At 43.4% G+C, this 22686-nt stretch overlaps 1 protein-coding gene across 2 annotated transcripts in view; it reads left to right on the forward strand.

The window, feature by feature from the left end:
- The window catches only part of HEATR3 (HEAT repeat containing 3), a 30739-nt gene extending 26810 nt beyond the window's left edge, over positions 1–3929 (forward strand). For both annotated transcript variants that reach the window (XM_019643472.1, XM_019643476.1), the window contains 2 exons: positions 693–869; positions 3174–3929. In XM_019643472.1, coding sequence (XP_019499017.1) covers positions 693–869; positions 3174–3296 — 300 coding nt within the window. In that variant the 3' untranslated portion in view covers positions 3297–3929. The remainder of the gene's footprint in view (positions 1–692; positions 870–3173) is intronic.
- The last annotated feature ends 18757 nt before the right edge of the window (positions 3930–22686 follow it).

A 22686-nucleotide genomic window follows, 5' to 3' on the forward strand; every position in this document is an offset into this window, starting at 1 on the left:
TTCAGCATCTTAGCTGTAGAGGGCAGTGTCACTGACCCTCATATGTGGGATCCGAACCGGGGCCCTCTGGCGTCCCAAGCCAGTTCTTAACAATCGCTCCACTCGGCCGGCCCAGATTAATCTTTTTAATAAGACAACTTCATAGGTGATGCTGTATGCATCGTATTATACCATCGGCTGTTAAGTCCAAATACTACCTTAGAGGTTATCTAGACCACTTAAATTCAGATGAGAAAATTGAGGCTCAGAGGGGCTAATGGGCCATTCAACATTCACCCTGTTATTTATGGTGGAGCTGGCATGTGGGCTTGGTGTCCTTAGCATGTCCACTCTTCCACCCATAGTACCAGCTGTGCGCATCCCCCTTAAGACATAGAGGGTGAAGTAGAACAGCCAAAATAAAATAAGTTTATCCTGGAACAGTTCTTTGCAGAAATTTCCTGAATCAACCTTTCATATATCATTTACGGATCTTAATTAATTTCATTTAGGAATATACTAATATGTTTCATTTATCTTGCTTATATTGTACTTGGTATATTTATCAATATACGTTAAGTTTAATCTTTAGTCTTTTAAAAGTTTTACTTTTCCCCTGGCATTTTTATATAAAATATTATGCATTCATTATTGCCACACAGAAAGCTGACCTTAGAATACTGAATGATAACAGTGTGTTTTGTTGACCCCAGACCATTGGGTGCTTGCTGCTTGAGGTCGCCACCCAAGACCCCTCCCTCGTCGTGGTAGGAGAAGCTTTGGATGCCCTCTTCGATGTTTTTGCAGATGGCAAAGAAGCCGAAAGGGCCTCAGTTCAAATTAAATTGTTATCTGCTCTCAAAGAATTCCAGCCAATCTTCAAAATGAAGGTATGTTGTTGTTTTATTTAGAAACGCTTACGTCTTAGCATTCCGTGGGAAGAGGCTGTGTACAGCCCCTCCAGGCATGTCCGTGAGGCGCGTAGCACCACGGCCCCCGATCTGCTTGTGCTCCTGGGCTGAGTCAGAGCTCTGTCCGTCACCCTCTCTGTTCCGTCACTGTGGCCTGAGCCAGATGGGGTCTGACAAGGTCCTCTTTCTGTAAGATGAGTAACGTGAGCACTGCTTCTTGATACATAAGCACTATAGCCTGTAGCCTGCAAACCCCTTTCAGATATATTTTTTTTAAGCTGAGCCATCCTGCCACCTGTTGGCAGCTCAGCGGCTGCTCAGCTCGGGCCGGGCATTGAACCGCTGTTGCTCAGAGCTCACACTCTTGAGCGAGCTCTTAACCAACTGAACCACTCAGCCAGCCCTTGTTCACATTATTCTAAAGGCTACAGGCCCTTTAGACTTCTGAAAAAGGGCTCTACAGGGTAAGGAGAAACCATCCCTTGTTCCCCTTCAAGGAAAGCAGATCAAACTCGGCGGAAGCCTGTGCTTAGCCATGAGTTATGTAGACAACGAACTATGGAAATGACCCCCAACCTCTGGGAGGCCTGTTCTGATTGATTTTCCTACTTAATAAACATCGCTATGGTAATGATATTTAATTGTTTCTCTTTTCTCAGAGGTTATAATGTCCTAATGAACAATTTCTTTGTTAGCCAGAAGGGCAGCCTGTAGTTTTCTATTTGAAGCTCCTTTGTGAACGAAGCCACAATTGCAACAAAGGCCATTTGGTATATATGTAGCCCCACTTGCATTTAAACACAATATGATGCATTTTACTCAAGAGCTTCCCCTGAGCAGTGGTTCTCAAAGTGCTCTGGATCTGCAGTAGCACCTGGTACCTTGTTACAAATGTAAGTGTTCAGGTCCAAGTCCAGACCTGCTAGAAATCGGAAACGCTGTGGATGGGCCCACCAGTCCAGTTTTTCACGGGCCTTCCATGTGATACCGTTGCATGCCACAGTTTGAGAACCACTGCTCTAGACTCCGGGTGAAGTAGAGTTCACATACCATAAAACTCATTCTTCTAAAACCTCCAATTTAGTCATTCTTGTAACTGTCATTTAAAAGGTGCATAGTCTTCAGCCAAAGCAGCCATCATCAACGAAACTAAAGTCATCCTACCAAATGGGAGAAGATATTGCAAATGATACTTCTGATAAGGGGCTAATATCCAAAATATATAAAGAACTCATACAACTCAACAACAAAAAAACCTGAACAGACATTTCTCCCAAGAAGACATACAAACAGCCAACACATACATGAAAAGATGCTCAATTTCACTAGCTGTTAGGGAAATGCAAATCAAAACCACAATGAAATACCACCTCACACCTGTTAGAATGGCTGTTATCCACATGACAAGTAATAAGTGTTGGATAGGTTGTGGAGAAAAAGGAAACCTCGTACACTGCTGGTGGAAATGTAAATTGGTGCAGCCACTATGGAAAACAGTATAGAGGTACCTCAAAAAATTAAGAATAAAATTAGCATACAACCCAGCAATCCCTCTTCTGGGTATCTACCCCAAAATTTGGAAAACATTCGTAAAGCTATGTGTACCCCTGTGTTCACTGCAGCATTATTCACAATAACCAAGACATGTAGACAACCTAAGTGTCCTTCGACAGGTGACTGGATAAAGAAGAGGTACATTTATACAGTGGAGTATTACTCCGCCATAAGTAATGATGAAACACTGCCATTTGTGACAACATGGATGGATTTTGAGATTATCGTGCTAAGTGAAATAAGTCAGACAGAAAAGAACAAGAACCGTATACGATTTCACTCATGTGGGATATAAAACAGAAAGCAATAAATGAACAAAACAAACAAACTCATAGACACAGACAATAGAAAGGTGGTTACCAGAGGGGAGGGGAGTGGGTGGAGGATGAAGAGAGTAAGGTGGTCAAGTATATGGTGATGGAAGGAGACTAGACATTGGATGGCGAACACGCAATGCAATATACAGACAAGGTGTTATAGAATTGTACACCAGAAACTTACATATTGTCATTAATCAATGTTACCCCAATCAATTTAAATAAAATGTGCACAATCTTAATTGATCTTTATGGCTCATGTACTGTGTTCCATTTACCTTGGAAGTGAAAATGTTTCACCAAATTCTGGTAGCTGTCTTGTTCTGAAAATAAATATACCCCAAATTAAATGCTTTCTTTAAAGGATGGTGACTTATAGACCAAATCACATATGATTTTTTTTTTGTGGCAGATACGAAAAGAGGGGAGAGGTAATTACAGTCCAGATCAGCTGTGTGTTCTCGACAATGTGAAGATGAATTTGAGAAGGTTTGTCGCTTATCAAGAAACTGTTGAGAAAAGACTGACTACTTGAACCATTGAAAGAGAGCAGTTCTTCTCCAAAGTGTTCAATACTAAAGGGTTTCCTTTGAGTGTACCCATTTCTGAAAGTCACTTTTTTTTAACATTATTTTTTAATGTCTGTATTCTATATATTAATGTGAAATTCTTAGGAACTTTAAAACCTGTTCAGAAGCTTTTGTTAAGCTCCGGGATCTGTGTGGCATTTCTAGCGCTCTCTAAATTGTGTTCCCAGCGTGTTTTAACCACTGAAAACACGAAGAGCAGAAACACAGGAATCTCAGGTGGTTCTTTGTACGCAGTGAAGAAGCTTCTGAACAATCATAGCTCTCTTGAATTTTGCAAAAGAAGAAAATCCAGAGCATTGCTTGGATGCTCTTTTAAGCCAATATCACTTTATATTAGCTGAAATTTTAACAACTATGAAGACAAGCTTTATAAAATGTTTTTGGTATGAAGTATACCAATTACGTTTATTTTTTGTGAAGAAGTAAACGAATTGAATTTGTATTCCACCATTTACTAGTAGACATCCTAATGAGCTGATGAGGTCATTACTATGTATACAAATGGAGCATTCCTTTTTAAATTTGATATGGAATCAGAGTTGGGAAAAATATTTTTTAATAAATAACTTTAATTGGAAGGTTTGTGTCTTACAAAATATTTTTTTTTAATCCCAGAGAACCCTATTCGTGGTGGGTGTTTGCTTGCTAATGGATATTGCTTTGAATATATGTGAGCTATTGGAACGAGATTTACAGCAGGAATCCCTCCAACATTACTCTCAATGTTCTTGAGACGTTGAAAACTATAAAACATTGTTGAGAGAAATTAAAGGAAACCTAACTGAATGGCAAAATATACCATGTTCATGGATTGGAAGGTGACATTTCTCCTCAAATCAATCTATAGATTCAAGGCAATCCCAGTCAAATCCTAGCAGGCTTTTCTGTGGAATTGACAAGCTTACTCTAAAATTTTTTGGAGAACGGCAAAGGACTTAAAATATCTAAAACAACTTAAAAAAAAAAAAAAAGAACAAAATCGGAGGACTTCACCTGATTAAAAATGTACTGTAAAGCTATAGTAATTGGGATAGTATGGTATTGGCATAAGGAAAGAGAGATCAGTGGAACAAATTTGAGAGTCCAGAAATAGACGCATAATTATATGGTCAATTGATTTTCCGTTAAGGTGTCAAGTTAATGCAATGGAGAAATAATAGTCTTTTCAATAAATGGTGCTAGAATAACATATCTATGTGGAAAAAGACCATATATTCAAGAGTCAAGGGTCAATCAAATTTGATATTTTTTACTAATTCGTCAAGCGTGTTGTTAAGTCCAGGTGACTTTTTTTCTGTAAGTGCACGATGGGGAAGCACACAGTGACAGTGCACGTTGGTGCCAATGCCTTAACCCTCGGTCGGGCGCAATTGATCTCACAGATTCATCGCACACGAAGATGCTGCTATGAAATATGTCTTTACTGTACTAAGTCACAAACACGACTGGCGGTAGGTTATGGTAAAGGGGGAAGATACAGATATGGAAGCGATGAGTCATGATACTTAACTGTTAGATATTTGAAAATTTGTGTGCAACGAATCTGTGAGATCAGTTGCACCCGACGAAGGGTTAATTTATACTGGCCATCAGCAGTTTTACTCACCAGAGCTTTTGTGCCTGCAGTGCCAGTGTGGCAAGTTAACATTTTAGTAAAAAAAAAAAAAAATTTGTTGCAAAAATAGTTTTGACCTTGTGCACCCCCTAAAAGGATCTGTGGAATATACTTTGGGAACTACTAGTCCAGAAAGAGGTAAAAAGGAGGAGGACTGAAGCCAAGCTTTGAAGAAACCTACTCATGAACAGCCTGGTTGGAGCAAGAGCCTGAAAGAAAACCCAGAAGGAATGACCCGAGAGCAGAAAAACCAGAAGTGTGGCCAAGTCAGGGAGGCCAAGGGAATGTGCTGAGGAGGAGGAGGGGGCCAAATGTGGAATGAGGGTTAAGGTCACGTAAGAGGAGAGCTGACAAACGTCCATTGGTTTAGTGACATTGATGTCACCAGTGATGTTGGCAAGAGCTATTTCCATGGAGCGATCACGTCAGAAGTCAGGTTGGAGGGAGTTTGGGGAGTGTGAAAGGTAAGGAAACCAAGCTGGCGAAGGAAGGCCAGTCTTCTAAGAAATTGTGAAGGGGAAAAGGAGATATGACAGTAGCCAAAGGAAGGAGTCACAATTGTTCATTTACAATCAGTGAATGAATTGGTGATGCCCTGGATGTGCGGGATGGAGCAGAAGGAAATTCCAAGATGACCGCTTGTTTCCAGCTTATGGAATTAACTGAATGTGGTCTCCATGGTCGAGATGGAAAACAAGGCCCAAGTGAGATGGCAGATACCTGTGGTTTGAGTTGAGGAAGCATTTACTTAGGAAATCTTAATTTCCTTTGTAAGGAAGTTGGTTTTTCCCACCCCATCCAACTTCAAAGCCTGCTGACTGCTTCCGATGACAGCAAACATTGAGAGTTCCAAGATCTTCATTAATGTTCTTTTTATCTTGTCCCTTCTTTGAGTTAAAAGTATACCTTGGTTTTACTATTTAACAACAAGAAAAGAGAGAAATGTTATGTTATGTAGTGAAAGAGTCTCCAATTTTGCCCGACAGAAATTTATATCTTTAATTGAAACTTTTGGTCCATTTAATTGAGCAATTCCTTACTTTCGTGAACAGAGTTAACTGGAGTTGTTTTTCTCTATGTTGAGTGAGAAATGATAAGCAACTGGTTTCCAGCATTTGCTTTAATCTATTTTTAGTCTACCTAATCTTACATAGGAACCCAAATTATGAAAACACAGTTGCTGTAAAATTTCAACATTTTCAGCAATGTATGTCTGTTCATGGAAAGCACAAATTCTTTTGGAATAAAGGGACTGCTGTCTTAAATTACTTCCCTTCAGTATGAGTATAACCAGGAAAACACTTTCATACTCTCATTTGTAGTAACCAATTTCCTGAGTTTATTTAACTTAAAAGATACTTAAAAACTTATTCAAGTAAAAAAGGAAGTAATGAAGTTTTTTTTGAATGAATGCTACTGAATTAAAGGAATAATGGATTTATTTTTACGGCCAGACAGTGGGACAAGTACAGAATATGGAGCTGAAATGATTTCACAAAGCTGTTTGAAATAGTTGCCTGCCTTTTTTTTTTTTATTTCAAAGATTAGTGTACAAAGTCAGAAAATGTTTAAAATCATTCTAGTCTTTAAAACATTACACACGCTAATGACATAACTCCATCTTGTGCAATTCTTTTCATTAAAATTTACACATGAGTTTTAGCACATTTCACAATTTGGTGAAATAACCCGACGAATGATCAAAAGTAAATTAAAGCTGAATAGGAAAGCTATGAAAGTTTTCACCTTTGGTCTTTCACTTTCACCTTGAATTATAAGGTAATGTAAAGTTCTTAAAAAAGTTCAGATGACATTTTCCGTTGTTCTATTGCAAAAAGTTACATTTCCTTTCTGTTTTTTAAAGCTACATTTAATAAAACATAATACAAGGGTACGATAAACCGTGTAAACAATGCCAGAAGGCTGGGCTTGAAAAGTTTGTCTCCCCATTCCTCTCCCCAAAAGTCCCCCTGCCAGTTTTGCACGTATCCTCCCAGAAAAGTCGTTGCATAGTGTTCCTCCCTGTTCAGTACACAAGTAGTAGGAAGTGTGCTCTTCATGTTGCTCAGTCCTGTGATGCCGTGGGGTAGCATCTCAGAGGTATTTCTATATCAATAGAGGTAAAACAGCCCCGTCTTTTTAGCAGCTCCATAGAATTCCACAGAAGGGTTGGAACCATAATTTAATTAGTCTCCCCTTAGAAAGGAACGCAGCCCTGCCTCTAGGCCAAGAGGTCAGACTCGGAAGCCAGATAGTCTGGCGTTGACTCCTGACTCGGCCATTTCCTCACTGTGTTCACTTGAGCAAATAACTTCTTTTCCTCGGTTTTCTCATCTGAAAAAGGGAATAATGAAATTAGCCTCTTACTAGGTTTGTGGTGGGGGTTCAATGAGTTAATATTTGTATAACCCAGAACAGGGCCTAACATATTAAATACTGCACAGACGTTCCTTACATAGATGGGCGCCGTCTAGATTGTTTTCAGTCTTTTGCTGCTACAGACAATGCTGCAGTGAGTATTTTAGTACTCGTGTGAATGTCTGTGCACAAGATCCTAGAACTTGAGTTACTAAAGGGTAAGAAAAAATACATACTTGGTATATTTACGTATATATATGTACATGTAATATATATTATATATTATAATGTCTCTTTATCAGAGAGCCTTCCCACACCCCTCTTCCAAAATACCACACCCTATGCGCACTCTACTCTGTGACTCTGCTATATTTTTCATCTTTACGGCTTAACCACCATTTGACCTATACATTTATTGAGGACATTATGTTTTTAATTCCATAAATTGGCCTAGATTTCTTCTCTTTACATGTAGAAAGAAAAATAAGAATCAGAGCCCGAGAAAGCGCCTGCGTTCTAGGCTTTTTCACTGCTTTCAAGAGGCCGCTGGGAAGAGCTGGGTTTCTGGAAGCAGCAGGTTAGGTCGAGCTGGCCCCTCTTTCCCGCTAGTGCTGAGCGGTGAGGACGTCACTTCCTCCCCGCCTGCCAGGGCCTTGCAGACCCCTCCCTGTGACTCCGCAATTTGGGTGATGACACGGGCAGCCACGTTCATTCGGGAGGAAACAGGACAAGCAATTCATTCTACTTAGAACTTTCAGGAAGAGAGACATGGCAGATGCTCCCCGCGTTTCTGCCTTCATCCTTACCACTTTGGTGCACACCAGCCTGCCTTCCAGCTGCCCACCCGCCTGAGGACTCTCTTTGGCCCTTGGGTCCTCCTTTGCCCCAGCGTGACAGGTCAGAAGCATAAAGAATGGATGAGCCCCCTCCCCCCTTGGTGCTCCCCGCTAGCCCCCTCCATCAGTGATTGACAGGAAGAAGTGTACAAGTACATAGCACTCTTGGATAGGCTAGCCCCGAGGTCCCAGAGTTCTCCAGCAGGATAAGTTTTAGTTGACTCACACTGGTACCTGCTTGGAATCAAGCCGTGTGTTGCTGTCCTCCCTTTCCCGTCAGACTTCCCTTCTCTCCACTAGTGTTTCCTGGGATCACCTCCCACATAAACTGCTTATGCTTGAAACCTTGGCTCAGTGTCTGCTTCTGGGGGCAACCCAAAGCAACACAAGAAATGTTTACATGGTGTTTTAGGAGGGAAAATTGTGTGTGTGTGAGATTCGTATGCTCACACATTTTCTTTCTGGGTGTGTAAGAGTTTTATGCATTGGCTATGCCCATGAAATACTGCGAGTCAGTGTGCAGGTGACTGTCTTATCTTTCTTGCTTTGGGATAGATGATAATTCTCATTATCACTTATTAAACTTCCTTCTGCAGATAAAAAATGACTTGTCAGTCCAAATAAATCTCTATTTAATAGACATTACTTTGATGGATTAAATTATTTTTAAATCCACTTAGGATCAGAACAATATAGCTGTTTGAACTGAAAAAGATGTACTGAAAATATCCTAGTGGAAAAATATGATTGCATCCCCCCACACCTGCCATGTCATTGCCAGTGACTTGGGAAGCAAATTCAAGAGAGAGAGAAATCTGTCACACGAAAACTCAAAATTGCTGGTGGGTCAGAGGTCCAAACAACGAACGTCAAGCCTAATTTTTGAAATCCAATCTGTGTGTGTGGATGGAAACACTTGCTGAACTACATGTGAAATTGCAGCTGAAAAGCCAGTTGATAAGTTCTTGTCTCACGGGAATGAGAAGACATGAGGTAGCAGAAAATCAGAGCAATATACTCTCGTTTGAAGGTTGTATGTTTTCATCCAGGAGAGACGACAGGTGTAAAAAGGATAGGAACTTGCTCATCCAAACTGTGCCCCCCTTTCTGCATCTGTCGATGGGGGTCACCTTGATGATTCCTTGGCTGGGCCTGGGGATTCATTTTAAAAATAAAAATAAAGTTGTTGTAAAGGCCTGCTTTGAAGAGGCAGGATGGCATGGGCTTCTATGAAGATCTTCCTTACAGCAGTGTTTATAGAGCCAAAGATTGCAGACTACCTAAAGGCCCATCTTAGAGGTGTGGTTAAGTCACTATTGTGTGGTCTCACTGTGGAATTCTGTCTGGAGTAGAAAACGGAGGCAATAGATCTACATATACAAACATTGAGAAACCTCTAACATTGAGTAAAAAGAGTGACAGAACAAAATGCACATCTGTATTTTAAAATGATACTGTTTTTATAAAGCTACGTGTGTGTGTGTGTGTATCTTAGAGTGTGTATTAAATTTTTATTTATTGTTTGTCTGCCCTACTAGACAGTAAGCTCTATAAAGGCAGGGACTATGTTCTATGTTTTGTTCACTTACACCCTCAGCATCCTTAGTAGGAGCTCAATAGTTATTTTTATTTGCTTTTGTGTGTTACTTTTCTTTTTTGTGTGGTAAAACATACATAACATAACCTTACTATTTCAACCTTTTTTTAAGTGTACAGTTTAGTGGCTCTAAGGACTTTCATATTGCTGTACAACCATCACTACCATCCATCTCTGTTGGTTTTTTTTTTCAACTTCCCTAACTGAAACTCTGTATTCATTAAACATTAACTCCCGTCTCCCCAGCCCCTGGCAACCATCATTCTACTTTCTGTCTCTATGGATTTGACTACTCAAGGTACCTCATATACGTGGAATCATACGATATTTGTTGTTTTGTGGCTGGCTTATTTCACTTAACATTATGTCTTCAAGGTTCACCCATTTCATAGACTGTATCAGAGTTTCCTTTTCAAGGATGAATAACATGTCATTTAAGGCTGAATACTATTCCGTCCAATTAGGTTTAACCCAATCATCTGTTAGTGGGCACTTGTGTTGCTTCCAGCTGTTGGCTATTGCGAATATGCTGTTATGAACATGAGTGTTTATATCTCTGCTCAAGACTCTGATTTCAGTTCTTTTGGATAAACACCCAGAGGTGGAATTGCTGGATGATATGGTAGTTCTATTATTATTTTTTCGAGGAACCAGCATGCTGTTTTCCACCAACTCAAGGGTTGCAGCTTCTTCTCCACATCCTTGACAACACTTGTTATTTTCCATGTTGTGATAATAGTCATCCTAGTGGGTGCAAAGTGGTCAATAGTGGGACGGCCGGTTAGCTCAGGTGGTTGGAATGCAGGGTGCAGTGCTCATAACACCAAGGTTGCCGGTTCGAATCCCCCATGGGCCACTGAGGTGTGTCCTTCACAAAGAGATTGAAAACAACTACTTAACTTGGAGCTGATGGATCCTGGAAAAACACACTGTTCTCCAACTTAAGCAAAAATGGTCAATAGTTATTTTTTTAATAAACTAACAATACCTAAAAACTGGAACAATTACTATTTATTGCATTGTATCTTGTTTAAGGATGTTAGTGTTGTCAAAAGGATACTTGTACTCTTTTGAGATGGCTAGACTGTTCAGTTCAATTCAACAGCAAGAACATTGGAATGTCCATTTTACAGAAGACATCTAATACACCCTGAGACAAAATATACTGTAAAACCCAAATTACTGCTTCAATGAAAATAAACAATGTCCATTGTCAAGGAGGGACTGTACTAAAAGATCTTTCAAGACCATGTCCCATACGGTCTCATGTATGACATGTAATTAAATGTTTAAACAAAATAAAAAGTAACATTCATCCCCCCAAACTAAACATAGAATTACCATACGACCCAGCAATTCCACTGCCAGGCATGTACCCAAAAGAACTGTAAACAGGTATTCGAGTAACAACTTGTACGTGAACGTTCATAGCAGCACTATCCACAATAGCCACAAGGTGGAAACAACCCAAAGGCCTGTCAATAGATCAATGGCAAAACCAAATATAGTATATTCATCCAATGAAATATTATTCAGCCATTAAAAAGGAATGAAGTTTGATCTGCACTACAACATAGATGAAGACATTATCCTAAGTGAAAGGAGCCAGACACAAAGGCCACATATTAGGATTCCATTGATATGAAATATTCAAAATAGGAAAATCCATAGAGACAGAAAACAGATCGGTGGTTATCAGGGCTGGGGGAGGGGAGAATGGGGAATGGCTGCCCACGGGGGGTGATGGCAATGTCTGGAACTGGATAGAGGTGACGGTGGCATAACATTGTCAATTCATTGTCAACTAAGTGCCACTGAATTGTACACTTTTCAATGGTTAAAATGGTGAGTTTTTTGCTATGTGAATTTTACCTGAATTAAAAAAAACAGTAACATACCTCTACCGGCAGTGAGGATGGGCAAAGCACAAGCAGTATAGAAGGGTATTAGGAATAAACTCTTCCCCGCGTGCTCCAAGTCTGCTCCTCAGCCGTGATGGCTGCCAATGGTTTCTTGTAAATCCGTCCAGAAAATATTGGTGCTTAAGCTCTTTTTTTTTTAACAGAAATTGGATTGTATTCCACACACCGCTGTGCACCGTGCTTTTTCCCACTTAATGATATATTTTCGTGAGTTCTCCATGTCAGCGTGTTTAGTGCAGGCTCATTCATTTTAACAGTTGTGCAGTAGAATTTTATTGACTGAATGTACCTTGATTTGTTTAAGTAGCCCCCTCCTGATGGATGGTTAGGTTGTTTACTGTTTTGGGCTGCTGCAGGCAATGCAACTTTAAACATTCTTTCTTAAAGATCTTTATTTTATGCACATAGGCAAACACACGTAGGAGAAGTTTCTGAAACTGGATTTGCTGGGTGGTATGAACCATATTGTGACTCCCCACCCCCCAAATTCTTACGTTGAAGCACTAACCCCCAATGTGACTCTATTTGGAGGTGGGGCCTTTAGGGAAGAAATTAAGGTAAGTGAGGCCATAAGGATGGGGCTCTAATATAATCAGACTGGTGTCCTTGTAAGAAGAGGAAGAAATAGGAGAGATCTCTCTTTCTGCATGCACACTGGTCAGGACACAGGACAAAGATGCCACCTACGAGCCAGGAAGAGAGGTCTCACCAGACACAAACCCCAGAGGCACCTTGATCTTGAACTTCCAGCTTCCAGAACTGTAAGAACATGAATTTCTGTAGTTTAAGCGCCCCCAGTCTATGGCATTCTGTTACGGCAACCTGAGCAGACTGCTACACTGGGTCAACGGCCATGCACAGTTGTAATGTGACAGATGACACAGCATCGTGCTCCCAACCTTGTACTCCACCTCACACCTCCACACGCGTGAACAGGACTTGTTTCTCCCGTACCCTCACCAGCACTGGGTATTATCACACTGTTCTTGTCAATCTGAGAGACACAAAAAAGGTACTTGTTTTAATGAATACTTAAAAGTTGAGATTTTTCCAAATGTGTGTGTGAATTTTAATGAGTGACTTCCATGCCCTTTGTCTCTATCCCTGGAAGCCCACTAGGTGGTATGATTACATGAAGGCTTGTCCCGCTAGCTCCACAGGGATGCTTCCAGTAACGCTCTTATTCACTTTCATTTCCTCTTGCTTCTCTCCTATTTCATGAGTTGAAATGGCTATAAAAGAAATAAAGAGAAGAGAACGTTGTTGGGGAGGTCTCTCATATTTGGTAGTAAGATATTTAATTCACAGTGATTTGGGAAGATGAGCTATAGTTCGTATAACATTATAGATGAACATAAGCTTCCACTGGAATCAGGTTTTCTCAAGTGCCTGGTCACGATGTGAGATGGATCTGAACAGTTTTAGAATAGAAGTGGGCATCCCATGTGTCCACAGCACTGGGAGAAGTAGGGCCGGGTGGATGTGCAATTTTCGTTCTTTGAAATGTGGTGAGCTAGACTCTTCCCCATTCTTCTTCTTCCCTCCTTCTCACCACAGGGGATTCCAAGGATGTGTCACCAGGAAGCTCTGCTCCAGGGGCTCCCAGGTGCCCTGTTCGAGTTCTGCGTCCCTCAGGCCTGTCTTCCAGGGCCTGCATTCCAGACAACTGAAAAGAGTTGGCTCAGTGACATATATTGACTAGAAAACACACGCATACACCTGTGGACCACAGGGCTGTGAACATGGCCCCTGACATGTCTCTCTGTACCCCAGTGTCAAATGTCGGTGGAATGAATGAATGAATGAACAAATGGCCAAGACACTAATTAGTTAAGTATTTATATGTTTCGTGGAAAGGATGTTATTTTGGCCAAGACGCTAAGTACAACTTTTGATCTTCATAGGATTCAAAGTTATGACCTTGTAGCCACATTGGCAAATGCGTGGCTTGAACAATCAAGCTGATATATATGGCCTTGGTGTTACCTGTGAGAAATTGTAATGTTTTATACACACACACACACACACACACACACACACACACACACACACCCTAATTACCATTTAAGAAGCTAGACAGAAATGATATCTCGTAACTCACTGGTTTTCAGCCATCAACTCACAGATGTTGATTAATCATTGAGCATTCATTATGGTCGTGCATTTTCATGTTCAGTTTTAGAACTTTGAACAAGGGTCACTAATCTTACGTTGCTGTGGTCACAGTCCCTCACTAATTACGGAGAGTGAATAACTGTGTCTCAAATATTCTCTAGAGCCCTGGAAGAAATGAATCTCAGGAGGTCTTAAATGTGTGATATAGGCTAGTTTCAAAACATGTCAAGGGCTACCAGTGTGACACTGCTCCACTTTCTGTAAGTGATCATCTGGGGAGCTCCTGCCTGTGGCCCCTGGTGTGCGGCCTCCCAGAGCTCTCTGCTGGCCTCTCTGACTCAGTATTTCTTGCTATGTAATGGATTCTGTCCATTTGTGCTCAGTCCGCAACTTTCCAGCTGACTTTTTTTCACTTCCACCAAAAAAATACGGAGATTGCGCCCCCTCTCCCCCCCTCCATTATTTTGGCTGCACTTTTCAAAGTCTATTAGACCATCCCAAAACTCCAGGGTAACTCCATACCTTAAATGGTTCCGTTTTTTTCTTGAATGAAATGCCTTTTGGGCTAGATACACAATAACAGTAAGGGGAAAGCTTGCACCCTTTGTCTTGCATTTCACCTTAGAAAAGGCCCTCGTGGCTTGGCTTACATACACATGTCTGGAAACAAAATTTGCCTTTCTGCTTCTCTGTGAGGCAGTCAAGTTCAAAGCATTTACTTCTGTCTGTAGCAGTTCTTTTGTAGAAGATGCTCACCAGAAAACATCCTGGAGGCGCATCAGGTGGAAATGAATAGACTTGGGTGTCCGGTGTCGGGTGTTGCCTGGATGGGAAGGCAGGGCACTGAGGAAAGGGATAAGTGCTGAAAAGCGATGTTTCTTTGGAAACCATTAAGAAGTGAAGTCACAGGGGCTATTTTGTTTTGGGGTGTGTGTGTGTTTAAGTGACGTAGAGTAAACCACATTTTCAAGCAGTTCAAAAGGGTATAAAATGAGATTCTTCCTCCTTTGAGGATTTCTAGTCTCTAGTTTCACTCCCCAGACTTCTGTCAGTTTCTTGTTTACTGTTTTAGAGGTATTCCACATTTGTGTACATATGCACATAGATACACACACACACACACACACACACACACACGGCTGGTAGCATATAGTAACACTACCATTCTGTTTGCTCTGATCTGCATTTCCATAATAATATATTCAATTCAACAAATATTATTTGGCACCTGGTATATCCTGGATCCTGTTCTAAGTACTCAGGAGAGAACAGTGAACTAAACAAACTGTGTGAGTATTCTATTGTCAAGTAACAAGTCACCACACATTTAGCAGCTTAAAACAACAGATGTTTATTATCCCTGTTTCCGGGGGCCAAGTGTCTGGGCACAGCTTAGCGGCGTTCTCTGCTTCAGCCTCTTACCAGGCTGCAGTCAGAGGTTGGCCGGGCAGCATTCTCATCCGGAGGCCCGTGGGGGGAAGCATCCGCCCCACACTCTGTCCAGTTGTCATTTTCTGTGTCGGGACTGAGAGCTTCTGCTTTTTACTGGCTGTTGGTCAGAGGCCCTCAGTTCCCAGAGGCCGCCCTCAGGCAGTTCATGGCAGTGGCCTTCTTCTCTGAGACCAGTCGGAGAGTGGGAGCCTGCTAGCAGGATAGAGTCTTACATTATGTAACATATTCACGGGGATGACACCCCATCACTGTGCCATATGCTGTTGGTTAGAAACAAGTCACAGGTTCCACCCACACGGAAGGGGAGGGAAGACGTGAACACTAGGAAGTGGGGATCACGAGGGGGTATCTTAGAGTCCAGCCGTCTGCCTCACACACCGAGCCCCCACTGCCGTGGGGCTTACATTTTAGTGGGAAAAGACAGACAACAGAGGACTAGGAACACAAATGTTGGGTCTGCAGACGAGTGCTAGAGCAGAATGAGACAGCTGGCTAAGTGGAGCAGACGTGAAGGCGCGTCGTTACAGAGGACGGCCGTCAGGGCAGGCCTCTGGGGCGGCGACATTGGAGACCGCGCAGCCCAGCCAGGGCCAGCCGGTGTGCAGCCTGCCTGTGGGCACTGGTGAGCTCTGTGACAGTGAGCGGCCCGTGCGGCTGGATCAATCGTCAGAGAGCAGGACCCCGGGCCGTGGGGTCCGATCAGGTAGGCCCTTGTGCATGGAAGGGTCTCTGAGCGAGATGCAGCGCTGTTGGAAGATTTGGGGCGAGGAGAAACACCGTGTGGCTTATATTTGCCAAGGATCCCATCGTTCCTGGGATGAGGACAGACTGATGGGAGGCATCGGTGGAAGCAAGGAAACCAGTTTGTAGCGGTTTCCATGATCTCGGCAAGAAGCAGTGGTGGTTTGGCCCGAGGTGGTGCTGGTGTGTTTCCTGGAGAGTGCACAGCTGTAGTCTGAAGGTGCAGGCTGCAGCACGCCAAAGGGGCATGGCTGCGTGGGGAGAGGAAAGGGAGGCGTTACGGGTGACAGCAGGGGTTTCCGCCTCTGGCTACGTGAAGGATGCGCTCACCATTTACTAGATGCACAAGACAGTGAGTGAGAGGAAGGGGCTTTAGCAGCACAATTCTAGAGTTTGATTTTATTAGACACTTTAAGGCAAGTGACATTCTCAAATCTGTGCTTCTGAAAGTTCACGCTGGGTGCTGTGAAATGTTGGATTGAGAGGGTTCAAGTGTGGACACCCTGAGACCAAAAATTGGGAAGGTGTGGGGGTAGCCTAGGCAAGAAGTGACAGTGGTCAGGGCTCAGCGGACAGGCTGGGAGTAGAGGGAATGCATGGGCTTGAGATGTGTTCTGGGGGTAAAATAAGGAAGGTCTGGGGCGTGTCTGAATGGGGGAGGAACAGCGTTGTTGGGGGCAGAGCATACTTGTCTGATTGGTGTAACGCAGGAGACTTTCAAAACCAGAACAATAGTGAAATCGTATTTTCCACAGGGGCTCTGGCAACTTCTTTCACGACAAAGCATCTTAGGTCAGGCTGCTGTACCAGAATACCACAGACTCGGTGGCTTATAAACAACAGAAATTTACTCCTCACAGTTCTAGAGACTGGAAGTCCCAGATCAGGGTTCCACCACGGTCAGGTTCTGGTGAGGGCCCTTTTCCGGGTTGCAGACTGCCGGTTCTTTATGTCCTCACATGGTGGAGAGCAGAAAGGTAGCAGGCTCTCTCATGACACTTATAGGGTCACCAATCCCATTCGTGAGGGCCCCATCCTCATGTCCTCACCTAATCCTAATCGCTTCCTAGACCATCACACTGGGGAGTAAGGTTCAACATACGAATTTTGAGAGGACACAAACATTTAATCCAGAACATTCTGATCCTGGACCCCCCAAATTCATGTCCTGTTCACATGCAGAACACATTCATTCCATCTCCAAAATCTCCAAAGTCTTAACTCATTCCAGCATCAACTTTAAAGTCTGCAGCCCAAATCTCACCTAAATACCATCTAAATCAGGTATGGGTGGGACTCCGCTCCGGAGGTGAACCTATGAAACCACACAAGTTATGAGCTTCCAAAATACAATGTTGGGACAGGCCTAAGACAGACATCCCATTCTAAGAGGGAGAAATAGGGGAGAAGGTAGAGGTGACGAGTCCCAAGTAGGTCCAAGACCTATCAAAGCAAACTTCATGACATCTTAAGCTCCAAAATAACCCCCTTTGGCTCCATCTCTGCCCTCCAGGCTCACTGGGGCAGAAATCCCACCTTCCTGACCCACTGGGGTGGAGGTAATGCCCCCACTGCTCTACTAGGCAGCAGTCAGCCTCCGGGGCTCTGCCAGGCAGTCCCATACCCATGACTCTGGGTAGAGGCTGTCTGGCCTGTTGGAAGCAAGAAAATGGTCTCCTCTTTTGAAATCAAGGAGGCAGCCATTATTGAAATCGGAATCGTCTTTGGGGGTCTTTCATGCCAAATACCTCCATGGTCTCATCCTTCAAAATCCATGAAGTCTGACAGCCTTCCTTCATTTCTTTCCATCTTCTCCTTCAGTTCAAACTGGAAGTTTTCTGCCTGGGGTGGCTGATTAGTCTGTGGTTCGCATCCATACTCATTTCCCAATGTCCCAAATGGTCGCTTGGCTATATCTTTAGAGTTCTTATCTTTTGAAATATGAATAGTCTAAGAATTTTCAAAATCATTAAGTTCTACTTCCTTTTTGCTTAACAATTCTGTCTTTACATCCTTTCTCCTTGAATTTTACTGTAAGCAGCCAGGAGGAGCCACGCCATACCTTCAACACTTTTATTTGAAATCACTTCAAATGTCCAAAGTTATTTGTTACATAATAATATTTGTTACATAAATGTCCAATGTCATTTCTTGCAAGTTCTACCTTCCACTAAACACTAGAACATGAGCACAGTTCAGCCAAGTTCTTTGCCACTTTATAACAAGAATCACCTATCCCTCAGTTTCCAATAACATGTTTCTCATTTCCACCTGAGCGCTCACCAGAATGGGCTTTATCGTCCATATTTCTACCAACATACCGTTCATGACTAGGGTGTTCTCAGAGAAGACTGAGGCTCTCTCTGCAGTTCTCTTTTCTTTCTCAGCTTTCACCAGAATTACCTTTGAAGGTCCGTTCATGGCAACGTAGGCTTTTTCTAGCATTGTATCTCCAAACTCCTCCGGCCTCTACCTAGCACCCAGTTCCACTGCCACCTCTGCATTTTTATGTATTTGTTACAGCAGTACACTTCCACTCCTCAGTCCCAATTTTTTGTATAAGGGTTCTCCAGAGAAGCAGAAGCAGGAGAATCATATATATATGATTTAGTCGGATTTATTATATATAATATATAGTCATAGGTGGAGACTTATATGGAGATTTATTATGAGGAATTATGGACGCCAAATCTCATGATCTGATGTCTGCAAGCTGTAAAACTGGTGGTGTAATTCAGTCCAAGTCTGAAAGCCTGAGAACCAGGGACGCCAGTGGTGTAAATCTCAGTCCGAGGGCAGGAGACGTCCCAGCTCAATCAGCAAGGCAGGAAAAAAGGAGCAAATTCCCCCTCCTTCCACCTTTTTGTTCTAATTCAGGCCTCAGCCAATAGAGTAAGTAAGGCCCACCCACATGGAGGAGTGCAATGTACTTTACTGAGCCCACAGATTCAGATGCTAAGCTCATCCGAAAAAAATCCTCACACATACACCCCGAAATAATATTTAATCTGGGCACTCCATGGCCAGTCAAGTTGACACGTAAAATTCCACCGTGCGAAATAACTTTTTTGAGGAGAAGTTCTGGGGGTTCTATGCAAGGTATGGAGGTTCTAGCAAGAGAATATTCTGGAATAAGTCTTTGGTCTTTGTCTTCAGAAATGGAATTTCTCTACTTGGGCTGTTCAATAAGCTGACAAAAACAGTTGTGGGTTAGCACTTCTTTGGCAAGACCACCTTATCTGGGTTCTTCTCCCTCATCCACAGACTGCACACAGTGACAAGTTAAAAAGAAATGGTAAAAGGCAGAGTTATTAATATTTGGGTGTTGGATCTTGCCGGAGTTTCTGGACTTGCTCTCCAGAGAGTGGCTGCCCAGGGCCCATCACCTGCTTTGCATGCTCGTGACCGAAGATGCTACTTGTCGTGCAATGGCAAAGATGGGAGAAGGAGCTGTCTTAATAACCTAGTAGAAACTTGGCTCTGAAAAATTACGAGAAAATGCACCAGTTCTGGCAGTTTTGTTTTCATTGTCGTTAGGCTAGGCAAGCAATTCTCTGTGGGGGCTTTAGCTGCCACCAAGGTCAAATTCTATAGAAACACCACTCAAAACAGAGGAAAGGCAAACCTCTAGAGCTAGAAAGTCGATTAGTAGATGCCTGGGGCTGGGGTTGGGAAAGAGATGGACTGCAAATGAGACCTAGAGGCCTTTTTGGGGTTGAAAATATTCCCAACTTGGATTGTGATGATGGTTGCACAACTCTAGCTTTACTAAAAATCATTAAACCATACAGTTAAAATGAGCAAATTTTATAGTGTAACTCAATCTCTCCCCCTCCACCCCCGAAGATGCCAGAATGGCACACAACTTGAACACTTTTGTTTCTAAAACAGGAATGGAAGAAACGGTCCAGAACAAGGTAGGTAGTACAGGCTTCCACATTGTTTATTATTTTGAAGTTTCATCAAAAAAGATTCCCCTACTTGGAATCTTCTTTGTATTCATTTCATGAAGGAGAAAAAAACAATGGTACAATGATGTGTATTTTGTGCAGAAAAGGGAAAGTTTGCAAATGGGGCCTAATACCTGGAGCAAATGTTTCATAACCTAAACACTGAAAACACTAATTAATATACATATATATGAGTGATGGTTCTTGTAACCCTGGAGTGGAGTAATATAATCACATACTGCCTAAAATTTAATTATAATGACAATGGTTAATAATACCATGTAGTATAGTAGTATGTATGTACTATTGTACCCTTCTGTTTTATTCAAGTTAATAAATCAATGAACTATTTAAATTTGAGACAAAGCACCGCACATCTGTTGGAGAAAGTGAATACATTTTTGGTATGTACAATTCCCTACTGTTTCACTTATGACTGGATTTTTGAGGAAACTTCCGGAAGAGATCCTTTATGGATCTATAGCATGGTACACATTTAACCCTCAGTTACGGTGCCTTATCGTCTTATGCACCAGGTATATTCCTGCCTCAGCACCTTTGCACTTGCCGTTCCCCAGGCCTGATGGCTCATTGCCTAGGTGGTCACGGTCTGCTGCCTCCTTCGGTCTCTGCTCAAGTATCACCTCCTCAGAACAGCCTTCCCCATCAGCCTATCTAAAAATAACAGTCACTATCCCGGTGGCACGCTTTCTTTTTCTTCCTAGCACTTAGCCATCGTCTGACCTTATACGCTTGCCCTGCTCACTAGACTGTAAGCTCCACGAAGGCGGGGACTTCATCAGCGCTGTTCATTGCTGTGCAATTGCTCAAGACATATTTGTTGAATTAATTGAATGAATTGCAATTTGGCTTTAAATATTTACTTCTTTTGCCTCCCTAACCAGACAGTAAATTCATGGAAGGCAGCCAAAGGCCCTGGTTGCTTATTTATCTTTTCTAAAGCAATTATAGCTCCATCCTGCATGGCTGATAGACATTCGGCCCAGATTTCCTGAACGAACGCCCTGGAACAGGAGTGCGCTCCAGGCCGAAGCAGCCTGCACTCCCCACAGGACAACAAGAACAGCAGTGCCTGGCCTTTCCGCCGCACCTTACAAAGTACTTTTATGAATATCAACTCATTTGATCAGTTTGCCAGTAATATAGTAGCTCTTAAGGCTTCCCTGAAGAAACGTGCACTGGGCTACAACGAGTGTTAATTTTTGGCACATACCACTACTCATTTTGAATACTTTTTTTGAGGGGGGGTCGTCGATGTCAGTCTTCTTGGGCATTTGAAACAATATTTGAAAAGACTGAATCACATTTAAAATAAGTAAAAATAAGAAAGACTATCTTGACATAAACGTGTTCCTGGAGGGATTTTTGGAAGCGTGTTTAACAAAGTCTTCACGGAGGCTATTTCTAGATGGTGGAACATTGGTGATGTTTCTTGGTTCTGCTTTCCCTTTTTCTTTTGAAGTTTGAAAACGAATTTGAAAAGTCGTCAAAAAAACCCCACAAAACCCTATTTCTAGACAATGCTTTATTTTTGTCAGTGTGAATACCATAAAAAAAGCACTACTCATTTTCCCGGCCACGTAATTCTCAGTATGCAGCAAATTTCATTCTGAGAAAAGTCTTAATGCTGATTTGTAGTCAAGCAACAACCAATACAAGGGGCCGAATTCTGAAGGTTTTTTGGGTATGTTTTCCGGATTTATGGTCATGTGATTCTCTCAGCAAGAAAACAGAGCAGTGCTTCGTATTTGAGTTTTTCAACATTTGCCAAAAACAAAACACTTTGCAGGCTATTACGCTCCCCAAATAGAAGGTAAAAGTCGAGGCAGGGTCTTGTTCTGCGCTTTGGACTAACCTTCGAGGGCACTGGGAGACGTGCCCCTCCTTTTTTCTCCTGTTTCAAAACTCTTAACATTTCCTTGTCTCTTTTCACCTCAGGGATGGGGAGGATATGCAAATAACCACCTTGTGGAAACACTCGACCGATGCCAACAACATGGTCCTCGCTTCTGGCTGAACCGGGCTTCCGGTCGATTCTGAACTACGGGCTTCCCAAGGCTGCCGGCGCCCCTCAGGGCGCGCGCGCGTCTGTGGCTGTGCCTCCGTGCGTGTGGGTGGGCGCGGCTGTGCAAAGTGGGTTTCGAGTCCACGGCGACGCGCGTGCAGCCGTGCGGTGGGCGCCGGTTTCTCGTCTCGGGGTGGGCTGGGGGGATCCTCCGCCACCAGCCGCGGCCCTCCAGTCGGGCCGGGGCGCGGCGGCGAGGGCGCGGGGGAGCCGGCGCAGCCTGGGTCCCGGCGGGGTGCCGGGCACGTGCTCGCAGGGTGCGGGGACGTCGCCCTTCAGGCGGTGCGCTGCGAGCGGGCTCTCGGGAGGGGTCAGGCGAGCCAAGGAGATCCCGGAGGCCACTGGGTGGCGGAGGGCGCGATGGGCGGGGCGGCGCCGCCCACAATCCATTCCCCGGCGCGGCTGGCGGCGACTTCCATCCGGCATCACCCAGTCTCAGGGACGCGGACACCGAGACCGGGGGCGGCGCGTGCGTGAGGGGCACCCGGACGCCCAGGTACGTGAGGCTCCCTCCCCAGACGGTGCGGGGACGGTTAGGCCCGGCGGTTGCGGCCTCCACCGCGACAAGCCGCGGCCTCTGTGACGCGCGGCTGGGCCTCCGGGGCTGACCCGGCGGCGCGGCGCGGCACGGCAGGGGCGGGGCGAGCGCGGGAGGGCGGGGCG

Source organism: Hipposideros armiger, unplaced genomic scaffold (assembly GCF_001890085.2).
Source record: "Hipposideros armiger isolate ML-2016 unplaced genomic scaffold, ASM189008v1 scaffold_4, whole genome shotgun sequence".
Lineage (NCBI taxonomy): Eukaryota > Metazoa > Chordata > Mammalia > Chiroptera > Hipposideridae > Hipposideros > Hipposideros armiger.